This window comes from Trachurus japonicus, chromosome 5 (assembly GCF_045865225.1).
Source record: "Trachurus japonicus isolate A0001 chromosome 5, Traja_1.0".
Taxonomy (NCBI): Eukaryota; Metazoa; Chordata; class Actinopteri; order Carangiformes; family Carangidae; genus Trachurus; species Trachurus japonicus.
The window spans coordinates 15,978,559-15,997,399 of record NC_140911.1 but is presented as its reverse complement, the minus strand read 5'-3'; the positions used below and the strand labels follow the sequence as shown (position 1 = coordinate 15,997,399).

General features: G+C 42.5%; 1 protein-coding gene across 5 annotated transcripts in view; it reads left to right on the top strand.

Annotated features, from left to right (window-relative positions):
• The window catches only part of iqsec1b (IQ motif and Sec7 domain ArfGEF 1b), a 204,000-nt gene that overhangs the window by 100,427 nt on the left and 84,732 nt on the right, over window positions 1-18,841 (top strand). For 3 of the 5 annotated variants that reach the window (XR_015035841.1, XM_085776542.1, XM_085776535.1), the window contains exon 3: window positions 10,063-10,116. The exons of the other annotated variants lie outside the window; for them this stretch is intronic. Coding sequence is in view for 2 of the 3 variants with exons in the window: in XM_085776542.1 (XP_085632668.1) it covers window positions 10,063-10,116 (54 nt within the window). In the remaining variant the exon portion in view is untranslated. The remainder of the gene's footprint in view (window positions 1-10,062; window positions 10,117-18,841) is intronic. 5 annotated transcript variants of the gene reach the window in all.

Genomic DNA, 18,841 nt, shown 5'->3' with positions numbered 1-18,841 from the left:
TGTATAGCAAATGAACCAGAGCTGGAAGGACCTCTATTACTTTTATAACATGAGAGCATCATGGTTTGTCAGTACAGTAAAGTGAGGCCAAAGAGTGTGTCAAATATGCTTAATTAATCTTAATGTTCTTGTTTGTTTGTCTTTCATGTCTGCCCAGTATAAACAAGCATAATCTGGAGGTGTGCAGAAATTACTACTAAGCATTCTGTCTTTTCATCCATGGACAGGAGACAGGACAACGCACGACTGGACAATGAGTCTGATATGAGCAGACCATGAAAAGCAAAAACAACACTGCACAGATTTTAAGAAGCAGTTTAATTATAAATGTCCTACTCGTGCCTTATTTACTTTCAGTTTGGGGATATGCATGTGTTTATTAATTATTACTGCCACACTGACAGGGAGAATTATCAATCTACTAGATATCAATCAAGCAAGAAGTTATGGCTCTGTCCATACATCAGTGAAACACATTACCAACCTCATTAACTGACTAACTAATTAAGAGGCCACTGAGGGTCCAGTCTTCTGCTGCCACATGACAGATGTCATTGCATCTGTGTTTGAAATCATTTTAAATTATACTACACACAGACACACACAAATAGACAATGCTTCCTCCTTTGTTACAGACTATACTGAAATACTGAAGTTAGAGCTATAGGTTTTTATTTCAGGTGGTGTGTGTGTATGTGTGTATGTGTGTATGTGTGTCTGTGAGTTGTGAGAGTGCATGTCTTGCAGTCTCTAACCCCGGCATGCCTTACCGTTCATGTTCATTTGATCTGTCACGCTTCACTGAAGCTTTACATCTTCACTGGCAGTGATGATTTAATAAACCAGCAAGAGCGTTCCTTGCCACGCATTTTAAAGTGACGCTAAAGCAGTAAATTACAAGAGGGAATGTAATCAGCAACTTGGTAATTAACAACCGGCAGTTTTGACTTCACCAGCTTTATGTGTCAAGGCAAACACATCACCTTTCCATACAGAGAACACGTTCAGTGGGGAAATGAGCAACTTTCCTGTTGTTCTGTGCCTTCATCCCACTGTCGCACCACTTTCCCGCAATGATGCAATTCTACCTTTAAATAAAATTGCATTGGATGTTGATAAGGTAAAGTATATGTGGACGTTTCCAATACAGCATAGGTGTCGCTTTTATTTGCTTTTATTTGATGATAACACCCAATAAAAATGTCCTCACGCCAGAACTGATATTTCCACCCATACCGGCTTTGTGTAATGTCAGAATATCATTCATATCGGAAATTATGTCCCAGAGCGTCCCTGTCTGTCAGTCGACATCCCTCTGAAGAGAGAAGTGAGAATATTTCTGTGCTTTAAAGTGGGTTTTGCCGCTGACCAACAAACACCAGTCCTCTGTGCGGAGTCACACATGGCACACAGACAGTGGGCTCTAATCAAACAGCTGACCCGCAGGTCAGGTGGTGATCTGTGAGAACACAAGCTGTGGATGAAACACAGAAATCCAATAAAACATCAACCAAGGTATAGGTGTGTAAGGCACGACGGGGGGAGGGGAGGGGAGAGGGGGGGCAGCAGTTTGAGACCACTATACTGTCTCCATGCAATGAGACTGAAAATGAATTATTCAGGTGTGCCTTTGGCCTAATGCGAACCATGAAGAAAGAAATTTTGAGATGAACAGTGTGTCGACACTGTCCTTTTTGCTCTGAAGCAGAGGTCCTGAGGGACTTGGAATGGGGCTCATTGAGTGAAAACACACTGCCCTCTGTTGGCACAAACACTTAAAATGGCTCCTGACTGTGACCACACACACACACGCACACACACACACACACACACACACACACACACACACACACACACATTAGATAACCCTAACCTTGGAACCAAGTCTTGACCCTTCAACAGTCTTTTAAAAGGCTTGAGGACCACAATATCCTCACTTTCCCACTCTATCCTCACACTGTGAACCAATTTGAGTTATAGGCCTCACAAAGATGGAGGCACAAGTGCACACACATCAGTCATCAGGACACAGAAGTCACTACCCTTAAAAAGCCATTACTGCTGTCATTAAATGTGGGCGTTCACTCAAATCAGTGACGACGACGACACAGAGAACAACTGGTCAGATGACTGGAAGCAACGTGTCTGATGGCCTTGTCTCTTGTTTTTGTTGAGAGCACGTTCGCTGCACCGACACTTTGAAAATCCCGTTCTTGGCCTGGCTGTCTGATGAAGTTAAAAGAAACATGTGCAAACCGTGTGATCTTGCAGAGCCCATATGGCAGCAGGAGGAACAGGCTCAGGGATCCTGTGTATGCTGATGCCAGGACTAAATGATGGTCAGGTGGGGCTGTAACAATTTATGATTAGTGGGAAAATGTGTGATGAGTTTTTACAGACCAGTACAGCATGCAGTCTCACTAAAAATGAAATATTTTTTATTAGGACAAGATATAGATATTTTTCCCTAAGCAACCATACAGTATTTTCACATTGTCAATTCATCTGTTGTTATAATAGTAATTGTAATCTGTACTAGTGGTCTGTTTAAAGATTAAAAGTCAGTTTTTAACTCTTTATTTATTTTGCTTTTTTGTTTTACATAAACAAGAGTCATTGCACAACGATGCAAGTCACCAAAATGATAGAAGATGAAAAAAAAAACCAGAGTAAAAGTAAATAAAGAAGAATAAAGAAAAAATATTTAAAAAATAAGTAACAAGTGGATGTGGGGCACATCCCTGTCCATTATGTCTGCTGCATATTAGACTTCTTTTTTCGTATTAACACAAACCGTTTCTGCCACCTTTGGTCCGAGGTCCCTGCTTTCATTCTGAGACAGTAAGTCAGTCTTTCCATCAAGTAAATCTCCTCAATATCCAGCCACTGCCCTTCTTATCTTATCTTAATCATATTTTAATCATATCCTTGTCTTTAACATATGTATCAGGTGATTTTTTTCAGACTACATACAGGAGTGTTTCCCATACATTCATGGCGGCCCACCACAAATAATTATGTCCACCGCGAATAGATTTTTCACCATTGGCTCTACCAACGCAATATCGCTCCGTTCATTCATCTCCGCATAGCGCTCTTTCTCCGTTATTGGCGTTCACACACACAGAGAGAAGCGCGCATGCATGACAGCGGTAAAAGCAAAACTCACACGGTCCGACCAGCACAGTAGGTGGCCCAGACCTGTCCTAGGTCTTGACTTAGTCTTGTCTTGTTCTGTATCATTGTGAAAAGTACAGCTGTGAAAAGAATGAAGTAAAGTACAAATGTTTCCCTCTCAAATGCCCTTAAGTTTAAATTGTGGAGGCAAAAACATTGCCCTCTGCTGAGGAATAAGTAACACCAAAGACCTACCAAGGTTTTGAGGATTTATTACAACCCTTTGTCTAACCTAACAACCAGTAAAAAATAAACAATAATCATCAAAATAAAGACAGAGTCTTACTTTTGGCCGAATTGGGTGCAGCCTCTCTCAACCACATAGGTATCAAGAGTCTGGACCCCTACTATACCCTTAAATACACGACAGTTACATACAAACAGTTCAAAGTACATAAATACCATTGTCTAAAAAGTCAGTCTAAAGTGACTGACGACATATACCACTCAGAGTAGCAGCTGACCCTCATTGATTAGATAATCATTTCTTCGTTTCTAAAATGATTAAACAGACTAAAACCAAAATGTTCTCTTACAGAAATATTAAGTATCATAAAACAGGAGGATTTCGGTGAAATTCAGTTATGTCAAATTCTTATCAAGTACAGCGCTTTAGTAAATGTAGTCACTGCTCAAGGGTGGATACATCCCTCCTTCAGTTTCTCAGAAAGTACTTAAAGGGATAGTTCCCCCCAACTGAGAAACACCGGCACATCACGCTGCACCAAGTACTGAGTGAGTTGGGTAGTTCAGATAAACAGACTTTTTTCCGACCAGCTGATGCATTGTAAATTTTTACTTTATATCGTATTTTACCGGTGAAAGTCTGGTTATTACCGGATAACATAAACTCAGAAAGAAGCATTAGTCAGTAAATGACAAATGAGAATGTATCTCAAACCGGCCTGACGTTTTTACTGCAGGACAGCCGGAGGAGGGAGACAGTGACCACAGTCAGTGATTCTTTAAAAACTTTCCTTCTAATCACTCACTCACACACACACACAGTCCATTACCGCTGTTCGCTCACTCCTATCCTTACCAATGAGACAATCTGCATAATAGCTCTTGTCACACTGAACGCAGTAAGCTGACATCATGTCCCTCAGTGAACAATCTTGTGTTTGAATTGCCACTTCACAGCCTCCCTCCCATTCTGCTTCCTGTGTTTTCCCAGCTGCGAGTGGGGTAGTGCAGTAACTGCAGTGATGTGTTCGGGTGTTGTTGTTGTTTTAGTGAGCCGCGGGCTTTTTTTTTCCCCTCTCAGAGTAAAAAGAGACTCCACTTCTGGGCCCTAATGCCTGTCTTCAGTCGATGTCACAGCAGTATGACTTCACACAACCTCCAGCTACCACAAGAAACAACACACCTCCTCCCACTCTACGCCCTCTAGCCTCCTCCCCAGCCAGAGAGTGAATGTCTCCATGTCTCAGTTGTAGACCACCATTGGCTGTGAAGCCAGCGTGGTCTTCCCCCTAAGAGAAGTGAAGAATCATTTCTTCACCTCTGCTTTCTTGTTTTTACTGTTGTCAATCTTTCAATTGCAAGCAATACAGTACATGTGCCTGTTGTTGTTTACTCTAGTGGCCTAAGAGAAGACCTTACTGAGATTCTCTCAGCAGGCTTGTCCAGAAGTACCACATAAACATGTCTCCTTCCTATAAGCCTATTACATAACAGACCATCAGGCCCATTCTGCCCAAGGATAAGAAACAGTGAGGAAATCTCTCAGTGAGAGACCGTGGTCTGAGGTGCTGCCTGACAATGATTCTCCTTTTAATCAAAGTTTTGGACATTTCACAGGCCAAATATCTGTTGAACGATCACAGCACTCCATAAAGCACAATAGAGCCAGCGTGTCCGTGGGTTTACCGAATCAAGCTCTTCTCTATCTTTTTACATCCTTCCTTTCTCTCCAGTCTTGGCTGTAGCTACTGAGGCGTCATGTCGTCTCATTACTCAGAGTATCACATGCTAGAGAGCCTCTGGTAGAGTGTAGACCAAGCCCAACTGATGATGTCCTCCTAAGTGTTGTCAACCCCATGCTCCAATTTGTCGGTGGCAGACGGCCATCGGTGCTTAACGCAGAGGACCGAGTCCCTGAAACCAGTCCGACTCCCCGGGGACCAATTGGTGATGATGAATCAGACTGGGGATGTGGCTGTCAGTGTCGCTCCAGCCTGTATATCTCTAAGGATGCACAGTGTCTGTAGTGTAGAAAGCAAGATGACGGCACCCAGGGGTTTTACTGATCCCCCGCTATCGAAGGAAGGGTTCGGTAAATCAAATGCACACGATGCATTGAGCACATGCAGCGACTGATCCAGCACTATTCATCAAACTGACAAACTCACCCCCTGTACATTCCCACCCCCCCGGGCTGTGAGGCGACTCAAAACACCTCCCATCTGGACCATTCACAATCTTTAAGACTAGACAGAGCAAGGAGGGCGAGGCACTGTTGGAGCTGCAGCCACAGCACTGATCTCCGTGGTTTTTGTCCAAGAAGAGTGGGGCCGAATGTCAGCGAATCTCCAGAGAGGGGTCGGAGAGGATCTTTGCTTTTCAGCCATCGCTATTGTCATGACAACTGCTGTAAAGGCCTCGTCTGCGATAGTTGTTTCGCCGCTTCCCCTATGCCTAGCCTCCTGTCATGTCAAAAAGGTTGAGCCATCCCCGCACAGTGTGTATTCCTGTGAGGAATCTGCAGCCGAGTACAGCGGCGTGTGATACATGCAAAGCGTATTCAGCAGTCATGTTATCTGCTGAGTGATGGTGCAGCTTTTCATTCTGTTAAGCAATTTGCCCGCCCCTCCATCTACTTCCAGCCTTTACTCGAATCCCACAATAGCATGATTGAGTCCGCCCTCCCTTACCTCTCCCTGATAAGGGCATACATCTTCCAGGAGGCCACAAAAAAACTTCACTTGTTTGCTGCAGTTACAAATGGAAGGGACGGCTGAAAAGTTGTCGTCGGTGCATCCCCTGCTAAAAACCATCATCAGTTGGTTTGGCATGGTTTTTGTTCAGGGAGAAAAGGACAGCTCAATGCATACTGAAAAAATGCTAAACGTGGCCGGTGGTGTCACTCAGCTGAATTGCTCCTCCTCGATAGTCCTTTTTCACAGGTGACAAGATGCCACCAGCCGCTTCCCCTGAGACAAGTCCATTATCAGCTGCAGAGCCACTTTAACTACTTAATATGGGCCTGTGTGTCTCTCTTTAAACTGTGTCACCGAGGAGCTTTTGAGTTGTTTCTCTGCACAACAAACATCTATGTAATGTGACTTTCATTGAATAGTTAAACCAACACTAAGGAACTTTTCAACCTTCATATAATATTTTCATAACTTTTGTGATGGTACATCGACTTACAACAGGTTGAATGACACCTCTGTCATGGCCTGAGGGGGTCTGTATCATTATGGTCTGTATCGCCTTCTCTGGCACTAAGCATGGTGGGAAACCGGCTCTCACTTAAGTTTCACTTTCACTTTTGCGAGTCACGACGAGGAGGGAGCAGCAATGCGGCACCTTTCCGTCTGATTGTGTATATGTGTTTACTGTGAAATGATCCACTGATAACAGAAACTTAGTTTGGACGTCTTCTGTTAATTTCCATGCGTCGGGAGATCAGGATGTTTACGGTGCTATGCGCTGGTGCTCATGGGAAATGGAGTCTTCCTTCAGGCAAAACACTACCGCTTTGGGCCACTGGCACCGCCAAACTCAACCAAAACTGAAAGTTCTTTAGTACTGCTTTAAAGTCTAATTCAACTATACAGCTTTTCTACAGGACATATCAATAAGACAATATGAAATTATAGTTCCTTGCATTCCCAACACCATTGACATCGTATATTGGTGGGAAGCTGGTGAGGGATTGTATTCCTCTTCAGATGGTTTGGAGATGTTTAGTTATGAACCAAACCACTGATGATGGTGTGAAGTTCATGTTTACGGTAAAACTTGCCATATTAAAAGATTTATTGAATTTCTAGTAAAACAATTTGTACATTTGGATGGATTGAGGTAGGGCTGGGCGATATAACGATCTCGATACGGGATCGCGATAAATCTTTGAACGATTTCGATAATAAGCTATGGCCCTATTCCTCGATATCACATGAAAGTAAATATGCGCGACAGCAGCCGGCCACACTTCCGTCTGATACTCCGCCTCCTGTCCTGAGCATGCAGAGCTTGTTTGAGCTGCTGCAGCTAAAGGGAGGAAGGATAAGATGGATAGATAGATAGATATACTTTATTGATCCCAAGCTGTGATAAAGTGAAAGTTCAGCATCAGTTCGTCTGTCCCGGCTAAAGAAGCCTGTCAGTGTGGAGTCAGAGCAACCTGATGATAGCCTACCACGGTCAGAAAGTGGAGGAAACACGGAGCTGCTTGTGACGTTTATTCTGCGGTAACATGTCTGTTTGCTCATGTACAGTGTGAACAACATGCGCTAGGCTCAGGCCCCCACATACTCCGGCGTATTTGACTCCGCGGATGTCCGCGCGCACTCGAGGCAGACGAGGACCCAAAGCGGGCGTCCGCCGGTCCCTTCCGTGCAAAGCTCAATTTTTATGACCGCGCGGACTCAATCTGTTTCAAATGTGATACTGTATGCTTGCCTATGAAACCGCAAAAGTCCGCGGACAGTGCGCGCGGAGTCAAATCCACTCACAGTATGCGCCGACAGCCTCTCTCCCTCCCTCTCTCTCTGTCAGCGCCGCGCGCACACACACACGGAGCGTCGCGTCGGAGCGGTGAAGTGAAACAACAACCTGCAGATCACCTGAGTTGACGTGAACTGCGCTCGTGGTTACCGAGTCAGATCAATAAATAGGCTTTATGCACAGCTCCACTACTTCCTGAGCTCAAACAGGCTCCTTTCCTTCCTGTCTTACATTATTGGACAAACTGATGAATCCAGGTGTGTCTGACAGTTGTTGTGACTACTGAGGTCAGAGTCAGACACACCTGGATTCATCAGAGTGGGCTCGGCATAAAGCCTGGTGTCAGAGCAGCTAAAAAGCTAAATATTTGTCTACAACCTGTTCAAATAACTAGAAAGACTAAAGCCTCATGATTGACACATTTTAGAGCTGATGTATGGTAGAAAAAAGACAACAGAAAACAACAGCAACAACAATTTCAAAGGAGGTTAAATCGAAGGCAACTGGACTTAGTTATTTGTCTAGGAAGACGTTTCACCTCTCATCCAAGAGGCTTCATCAGTTCATGTACGCATCTGACCAGGCTGGGACTGGACCAGTCCCAGTACTGCACACAGCACAATGTCCCACAGTCCCAGCCTGGTCAGATGCGTACATGAACTGATGAAGCCTCTTGGATGAGAGGTGAAACGTCTTCCTAGACAAATAACTAAGTCCAGTTGCCTTCGATTTAACCTCCTTTGAAATACTATGACCTGGGCAAATGAGAATATGCACCGGCTCCAGCAACAACAATGTAAATCAAATCAAACTGTGGATTATTGAACTGTTCCACCCTTAATGAACATTAAAGTGAACTCATGTCATCCTCCCAAACTGAACACATTCTCTGGTTTCTTCGGGATTCAGTCAGGATGCTGCTTGAACTGGCAGCGGCAGCAAAAAATACATATCGAGACGATATCGAGAATCGATCAATATGGAAAAACATATCGTGATAACGTTTTTTGCCATATCGCCCAGCCCTAGATTGAGGTTGTTTTGAGGTGTATAGTGTAAAGTTATGTGTCATACCAAGTGTGGATTTGAATTGTTGTTGTTGCACATTTGGTATACACATCTTTTATTTATGTACTCTCTGTGAATGTGACTGTGTACAGCCTCAGTGGCGGCAGTGAATAGTAGTGCATATAAAACCGTGAGCATTTTCGTCTGTTGTGGGGAAAACAAGGAAAAATACCTAAAAGAGCTAAAGTTGAAGGTTTTGCAGCATCTCCCTCGGGTCGTCTCCACTCACTACAACTGTGCGTGTCTGCGAGCGTGAGAGCAGCTCATATTGAGCAGTATTAAAACGTGAATGTGATTTAGTCCTGTACCTGCCCAGTCATTTGTACAGTGCTGCTATTAGCTGCAGAGGATTCATCAACTCTGGATGAGAAACGCAGAGAGGATTTGATTCCCTGATGCCTTTTCCTCTGTGGACCTGCCCTCAACGCAGCCAGCGGTTTCCATAGAGACCAGGCGGCCAATCCCCTTTTCCCTTCTCAGTACAGTAATACAGAGTGAGCCTTTGCATTGAATGTTATGTAGGTCTTTTAACAGTGAGATACACACCCACTATGCAAACACACATTCATGTGAGAGCAGACATAATAGAAAACAGTGCAGTTTCCCTACAATGTATTATTTAAAGTTGGATTTTTTTTTCATTAATGTAATTCAGCAAAATAGTGCCAATTCTTCAAATATTAAAGCTTCAAATAAGAGCCTTTTAACCTGAATTCAGATTCAGAGATAAATGGAAATGAAAGAATATACTTTTCATTTCCTGCTGTACAACACACATCACTAATAGATATTGATTTAATAGATAGGATTAAGTAGACGTATTAGTTCTAGTCTATGTACGTGCTGCATAATGGATTGCGAAGGTTAAATGCAGTAGAGTTTGTGCTTTGGCTGCTGCTAATGAGAGAAGCAGCGGCGGTTACATCATGAGACTGCTGCATGTGAGCCATCATCCCCACTGTGACCAAGCTTGAATGAGCAGCAAGCCAAGTCAGGGTGTGTGTGTGTGTGTGTGTGTGTGTGTGTGTCTGAATGTGTGTGTGTACGTGTGGTGGTGTGTGAGAGTTGGTGGGTGACCGAGGGAGCCTTAACTGCATGCCAGTCTGTGTGCCTCAGCTTTCTGCTCTCCTGCTCCCCCAGACCAGACACAGAGGTTCCCAGCTCTGCCATGATTCACAGACGCCACCATTACTTGTGAGTACTTCTATAAATGTTGCATGCTGGGGGATTTTTTCTTTTTTTTGGGGGGGGGGGGGGTGAGGTGGTAGTCAAGGAAATCTGAGAGTCAGAATTTGCCAGCGACTGTACTGTAATGGCAAGAGTCATATTAGTTAATCTTCTCACTTTCTTTACAGTCATGCAGGAAAGTGAATGTATCATAGGAAACAGTGTGTGTGCTGCTCTTTGCATGTGCATGTGTTTATGTGTGTGTCCATGTCGTCAGCGCTGACACTCACAGGTGCAGCTGTGGGTTAAACACACTCCACACACACACACACAGTCTTTTCTGCTGCACCGACAGAAGTAAAGGTGGATGATATTTGCATAGCACTGATGATGTCACACCAGTGGAAGCTATTTTTAGAAAGGGGTCTCAAGAAGGCTGCCTTTTTTTTTTTTTCACCCCTTTCTCAAGTGTTATTATTATTCAAAGCCTTTCACCAGTGCGTCCTCTTCTCTCATTCTGTTTAATCTCCCAGTTTTGGTCAATTTGGGACCTTCAAATGTAGCATCTCACTGCCTGTGTGATGCTGTCTGCATACACTTACCCACTTTATGGTCGTTTTCCACTAAACACACTGAAACACAATCAAATTTTTGGATGCGATAATTAGAGGATCAAGGCACCAAAGCAGGAGAAGACAAAGATATAAGCCATATACAGTCATTTATATGCATTCATAGAATATTGATATGTTTTACAGAAAAAACATACAGAACCTCCTGCAGTATAATGACTGATATAATGGAATAATGAATACTGCCTCACTGGCAATGCTAATATTTATGAAGGTGATCAATATTAATGAGAAAGCTGCAAAAAATCAGGAACTGTTCAGGCATTCAAGACAGACTTGACACTTACTATACTAGATAAGTCATAATGTAGTTTCATGCATCAAGCTTATATGATATATTGCACATTATTTAAACTGACTGTGTTGTGATGCTCAGTTGCTCACTAAAATGTACCAAATCAGTCTCGGCAGTACCAGGCAGCAGGGCTCTTTGGGGGGGCCGGGCTGACCTCTTGTTAATCTCACCACCCGGCTGTTTACAAAGCTCATCTATTCGTCCCAGGACGTTCATTAGGCTCTTTATTTTATCTGACATCCAGGGAGTCACGTAAAAGTCATATTTTCTGCTTCACTAATGCTGGATTGCATAAGAAAGAAGGAGCTTCCATCTGTTCCACCCAAGGCTTGCCTGCGCTAAGCAGGGTTTTCATCATATTACCAAGCAGCCCCTCCCCTCTCACAGTTAAGGGCAAAGCTGCAAAGCCCAGGCTTGTTCAGAGCCAGTCTTGATGGCGATGGCTGATCGTGTAACCCACTCAAGCTCAAGGTGGCCGGTGGGTGTGTTGGCACAAAGCTGGTGGCATTAAGTCCAAACAGAGCTCCTGACTGAAAACTGACTTCACACCTCACCAAAGACGCCAACAGGGGTTTCTAGCCTTGTTGTTGAGACACACGTTCCTTCAGTCTTTCAAACAAAAGTATTTTGGAGAATTAGGAGAGCTTTGAGTGACTCTAATCAGCTTCTCATCCGTTTTGCACTTGCTAGGCAGAGCAATCCAGAACTAATCCAATCTGTCGTGACACTGGGAAATGTGGAAAATCTGATTGGGGTTTCTCTTCCCTCCTGACAAGCTCAGTGAGTGTCCTAACACTGGAATGTGATTCTGTGGATATCCAACTATGCAAGAAATAACTGGGCCTGAACTTGGACTTGTCTTTCCCACATTATGGCCTCATGTGGTGGAGGAAGTGTTTGGTGACGATCGGTGTATGTGGTTGCTTTCAGATCATTCATCTAAGTTCCTTAGGGAACCTCAGATCAGGCATTGTGGTATTGGTATACATACACTGCTATCAAGCTCCAAGAGCTGTTTGATATCTTCTGCATCAGCACCAAGCACATCGCTAACGCATTGGGCCAGACCTTTGCAAGCTAAGAACTGCACCTAATCTTCCACTTGTTGCTCAACCAACTTTCTGCCTAATTTGGTAGCAGGCACTGCCATCAGAAATGTCCATTGTTGGGCACCAAGGTCAGTGTCTGTGTAGCCTGTCTAACCATCAATATCATATTACTTGGAGAAAAAAAAAAGATCAGTTTAATTTTTGCTGGAAAGACCTTGTGCCTCCTGTTATTCAAGACAACCCAGACAAGTCAAGTTTATTTATGTAGCACTTTTTTTCCCCCCAACTGGCAGAGACTTCATTTGTTCTGGATAAAAAGACATAGATAACAAAACAGAAGAAAAAAGAATTATAATAATTATTTAAAATGGAATTATAGTTATACTATGGATGAAAGTTTTATCTGTTGACGACGTTCTTCAAAACAAATGAAAAGCTTAGGAAAAAAGTGCATATAGAAAAGTGAGCACTCTGAAGTCGGTAGAGAATGTGGGGGATAAAAGCATACATTTTCAAAGGTTTCTGGCCACACAATCAATCTGTCCAACATCGCCTTTCTTTAATTCTGTTACAGACTCCGTTTACTCTCAACAAAACTCCTTTAGGTGTCTGCTTCCATACATACTTCCAGTCTGATTTTTCTCTTCTCCACAATTAAACGTGAACGCAGCAATTTCGAAAAGTCTACTGTACTACCCAGAAGGAGTTTGTGAAAATATCAGTTTCTAGGTGTGGATGATAGGCCCAAACGCATAGAAAAGGATCCGGTTTCTGCAGTTTGCGTTTACGTGTGGACATGGCCTATGGCACTGATATCTTGGCCAGTATTTTTTTTCTCTCCAAATTTTCTATACCGTACACAACTGGTGTGAGTCTGTCGGGCTCAAAATTGTACTGGATGATCTCCTGCTGCCAGTAAAAGAAATCTGGTGTGGTTTGTCGCCAGGATTGACTGTACAAAAAGTGATGAAATCAATTGGCAGTATGGAATTAGTTAGTGAAGCTTTATCCAGACTTTTTGAACACACTGGTTTGTAGTAAATGTGTTGCATTTATCTTTGGACTCAGTCAGAGCTGAGCGGTAATAATACAGTAACACGTTTCCAAACAAAACAATGACGTAATTAATGAGTAAAGACTCTCGAGAGAAGTGCTTAACAATTACACTCAAATGGCTGTTAATTATTGAGAAACTAATCTGTCACACAGTGAATGGTGGGGATGATGTTGATATAGGCCCCTCTCATTTATCTTGCTGTCTGCCTTAACTGTGTGTGTGCATATACAGTATCATTCTTCATGACAGCAATATCAAACACAGCAGCGAAGGGCTGCACCGCTGTGGCTTAGATTGATTGATTGGACTTTATAGGAAACTTCTTTGTCAGCACGTTTCCACAGAGCATACTCCAAGACCTTTGGGTGTCAACAGTGTTTCTCATCCACAGTTATCACATACGTAGGTAAATCTCTCCACTGATGTCTGCCCACTTGTCTATAATGAATAGGGCACTAAAATATTTAGGAGCCCTGCTAGTTAAAGTTTAATGCCTTACTCACTGTGCACCTTTACATCTTGAGAGATGACTGTGGCAGTGTCAAACAGCTTTTGTGCTTTGCTTTAAACTGCCCTGGAAAATGACTAAATCATGAACTCGGTGGCAGTGTAATCTTAAACGTCGCTGTTCTCCATGTCCCATGCTCACTGTTGTTTTAATGGGACATAAACAAAGGCAAAGAGTCTTAAAAGAGCTGAATGCTGCTCAAATTAGCCCTGGTGTTTTAGCCTCAGTGCACTGTGGTGGGAGATCAGTGTGTGTTCGGCATGCAGCAGAGTTGCTATTGATGCTGGCCACAATGATATAAGAGCTTTGCAGCACATTGGAGCAGGCAGTAGTAATTACGACTAGAAATTGCCGGATGATACGTAAGGCAAGAGACACTGCAGCTAATTAAGAATAACCTCATATGAGCGTCGTCATTGTGTGTGTGTGTGCTTGTGTGTGTGTGTGAAGAAACCATAAATAGATCAAGCTTTTTATTCGCTCTCCTGCCACCACTGTTTGTGTTGAATTGATCTAATTGTAAAGTCTCTTTCATGGCAGTGCAACAGGGCGCAGCTGAGAGTATCACAGATCAAAGCGGCCTTGCCTCTCCATAAATCTGCATGGAGGCTAGCTAGCAGTCAGCCCTGCCATGCTGAACACTCAGTGTACCTGTGCCCACATCTGTCTGTGGCTGTGCAGTCGGGCTGGAGCTGTCAGTTACAGCCTGCAGACAAAGTATAATGTTTAGTGTTGCTGTCTGGCCAATGACAGTTTGCATGAAGTATCACTGAGACAAACACTGCTCCCTGGTGCTAGTCATCACACTTTTATTATACTATACTATTATGTGATATGTACCAACACAATACATTTATTAATGAATTAATGATTAATATTTTAGTCCTTGTCAAAGACGAATTTCCACTGACCTCATCCTCTCAAATATGCACATTCATCTCTTTTCTCTATTTGGTATCATTGTAAATGTAGTATCTTTGAAATTGTCAGTTGCTGTTTTGGCAACACAAGCAGTTTGAAGATGTCCCATCAGCACTGGTGCTGGCAGATAATTACAGCTATGGGGAAATGAGGGGAAACTTAATTATTAATAGCAGGTGCTGCAACAGAATTTTACTATGATATGCTAATTGTAGGTGTGTTTAGTTATACAGCCAGAAAAGCAGAATATGATCCACTAAACTAACATTATGTGGTTCAGTGAACTGCTGACTGACTGTGTGTTTATGCTGCACTATTCATGCGAAAATACAACACCCATTGCAGAGAGATTAATTAATAATGCTGTTATCATTTTGGGTGTATTGCACTATACCAGCGGCACACAACCAATCACATTCAGTGCATATGCACCACGAGTGACCAGTATGCACGCTGGACTGAGCTGGGCTACAAATGTAGCTGCAAAATTTTGAATTAGAAATGAAGCTCATAAACTTTCAGCTGATGTTTGGAGGCTCAGACGCCCTCATCCGCCACCTCCACAAGTAGCTCATGTAGAACATTTTCAGTATTTTCTGCCAAATTTATGGATTTAACATTAATCAATCTGATAATGCAAATAATCGTTAGTCGCAGATGTGAGTCTGTTTGTGTCAGTGCCATATTTTCCTCTGTGGTGATTACTGGAAGCTCACATGTTTGCCTGTGTGTTTGTCTTTTATCTCCAAAAGTTACAAACAGATTTGGGTGATATTTGGCAGAAAGATTTCCCTCTGCTTGATTAGATTAGATTAGATTCTGGCTGTGATGCTGCTTTCAGGTGCTGGTAGGAAAAAGCTGCCATTTGGGACTTCCAAGTTGGCTGCTCACTGGGGCTTCAGCTGTGTGAGTCTGATCTTAAAAGAAAACATGCATTGATGTAGATATGGTTGATGTGTGAGAGTTTAAACTCTGCTTTGTGTTGTAGTCCACTGCCATGCTAACCTAAAAACGCATAAATATCCTTCCCTCAGTAGTGCATGCAAACTTAAAGCCTTCTGATTGCCTTCTGGTGGTATATGAATTGGAGAATAAAAATAACAGAATAGATATGAGACTAGATCAACCAGTGCGTGATGTATGGCTCTGCCTGCTGAGCCACCAGGATGTTTTGGAGATTAATACTGATTAAATTTCTTATCTGACTCGACGATCTACGTAGCAAAATAATTGATTTTGTCAGCACAAAAAAAATGAGAATCACACTTGTGTACTCACATATTTTGGCACAGGATGGCGGCGGGTCATATTATATCCTTAAATCCACTAGCCTGAGGAGAAAAATAGAAAAAGTGGGGTGTTACTGCTTCTCAGTGACAGTGAGGGCAGTTTTCTTTGGGTCTTCCAAAACCTGGTCTGCATACAAAACACTCTGTTCATAAAAGACATCTGTGTGGAGTGGGGGCACAGGTAGTTGACCTGCTCAGACTAATATAAACAGCATTTTTAGTGTCTGACTCTCCTGAAGTACAGTGGCCTTACAGGGACATTCATTCTGAGAACACAATAACATAAAACCTTCACAGCTTCGCTGTAGCTGCACTGCTTTGGTTGGAGTATATCCAGCAGGAAGCAGCCTTCAAGGTCTGTGGATTGTCATGAAAGATCAGGCCTTTGTGTTTGGAAGGACACACTGTTGTGGAGCTTTTCATCCAAGTAAATACTGTTAATAATGTCATAAATTGTGCTTTGGTGAAAATATTAAAGCTACAAATGGAAAAGGTAAAAAAAAGTATTTACATTTTAAACTGTTGTTTCTCTTAAAGTTGGTTGGATAACATACAATTGAGGCAAGTTGAGATTTAATATGAATTGATTCAGATTTAATGGAAAACTATTGAATATTGAAGCTCAGTGATAATGAGGAAAAGAGCACATGATTGAATGAATGAAAGTTTGAGGAAGAATGAGGAAGCAGCATTTTAATGGCAAATAAAAAATAATCGTGGATGTGGATGATGGGAAAAAAAGCTATGAAACTCCTAAAAAACATGTATTGCTGCAATATTATCATTTTTCACTGGTAGCCCTAGCATGTTGTATGAAATTTAGCATTTTTATAATGTTCTGCATCTTTTTATTTTTCATTTATTATCTGTAAATCAGCATAGAGCATTTTTAACACTTGCTGCACCTCCTCTGGGAAACTGGGCAAAGAAAGTTCAGTTCAAGTTGCAATTTATGATTCAGTTGTTCGGCCTGTGTGCTCCAACATTCAGTGTGGCATCAAAAAGAACCACAGTTCGTGTGAGTCCACTGTCTGTGTCCTTTGGTTTTTGGTTTGATGATTTTGTGATGATCTGTGTCAAACATAGTGTCTACACAGAGGTGTGTGAGCAGAGCGTGCCTCTACGCAGGAGGCATTCAGGCAGACTGGTGAGTTGTAGGTCATCCATGTTTTGGAAAGCAGTCATAGGCCAGTGCGCAATCACTGTAGTTATGCTCTTAAAATGCAGAGAATTAGACGTGGCGTGTAAGAAAAAAAAACACCTCGGATTACATGTGTATAAATGCAAGCTGTCACGCAGCCTGCACAGACAGCTGGATTCAATCAAAGAAAAGTGCTCTGCTTTAAGTTGCTGGTAATGACTTAAGTGAACCTTGATGAGCACATTTACATTTTCATCATCTCTGAGCCTTAGTGATGTGGATTATATCAGCTGGAGAGTCAGAGTCATTTTTGTGAGTAATCAGACTAAAATCATAAAAAATGGGCAGCAACAAAAATGAGATTTGAATCCTCAGTGGAAATTACATGTGTGGGTCAGAGGATATCAAATACAACCTCAGAATATGGAATGAAAATTAGATGTGTGTGTGTGGATATTTTGGTCAGGTGTCAACTCAACCTCATTTCACTTCATCGAGAAGCTGCTGGGAGTCTGAGGAATATTCTGTTTAGCAACAGCCTAGTTTGACTGGTTTTTGGACCATTAAGCTTTATTAGCCACCCTATTTCTCATTGACTCAGAGGTTGTCAATCAGTGCATTTGGACATGGACTAATATCCCGGTTATGATCATATTCGGGATACTGTGTTTACATGAACATACTGTAGAGAAACCTGGTTATTCATATCCCTGTTTACATGATAAATACCAGTATCCCCGTTTGTGACAATTGCATCTTATTTACCAGGCGCTAGTGTTTGATTTTTACAACACACAGTACATGCAGGGTTGTGCAGTCTATTCGCCACCGACTTAAACAGGTCAGTATTAAAGTTGTTTCCACTGAAACATCGAATGATGTTTAATTCTTTCATTATTAAAAGACAAAGCTCAGTTTCTTCGTCACCCCAAAAGCGGTTTGCCGCCGCCATTGAGGATAAGGCGTATACTTTCACAGTTCCCTGGGGAGCAAAACCGGGTTTCTCAAAACCGGGTTTCTCAAAACCGCACTACTGGCGTATCCTATTTTCTGAAATCCGGATATGATGTTTACATGCACAAGAACAAAAACGGCATACTTAGAAATCCAACTGCAAACCAGGTCCTGTTAAGTAAAACTACTGTATGTCATGGCTGCAAATACAGTATGTACTGTATATAACATTGACATTGACATTATAGCCAAAACACATCATGCAGCCTCAGTTGTGTGGTGATTGCACTCAGACACATGAGTGATAAAACAGCAGTGTGATATGGGCAGCACCTTTGCTGCTCTTTTAACCTGCTTGTGTCTTCTGCTTTACAATATTTCAAAGGAATCCGTGTCAGAAATACTTGCCTCTACGCAGCGGAGGTCTCGCTGCGATAAATCACCCTAATTAATGATTTGTTGACCTCCTTAATTTCTTCATTTCCTCACTCACAATATGATCCTCTCCATTTGTTCCGATGCACACCATTAAATAGACTGCACCGTGTGCAGTCAACAGATGAGAGGTTGAGCAGTGTGGCTCCGCTGACATTTTGCTTCACCTTTCATCTCGTTTTTGGCGTCGCCTAACACACTTGCCACTCAAAAGTACTTCAAAGACGGGATCAGACCACTGAGGCTCCAGTTCTACCTGCCTGAGGCAACGAGAACACAGAGAAACACGCCGAGAGGCTACGATACAGTATCTCCGCTAAGAACAAAACCTGACATCTTTAAAACCTAACCTGCATTTTAATAATCTGAGACAGGCTGTAAGTGTGACTTATATAATACACAGTTTACTCAAATATTCTTCATGAATAAATAGCGGTGCTGCCTCGCACTCATCGACTTGTTTGATTGTGA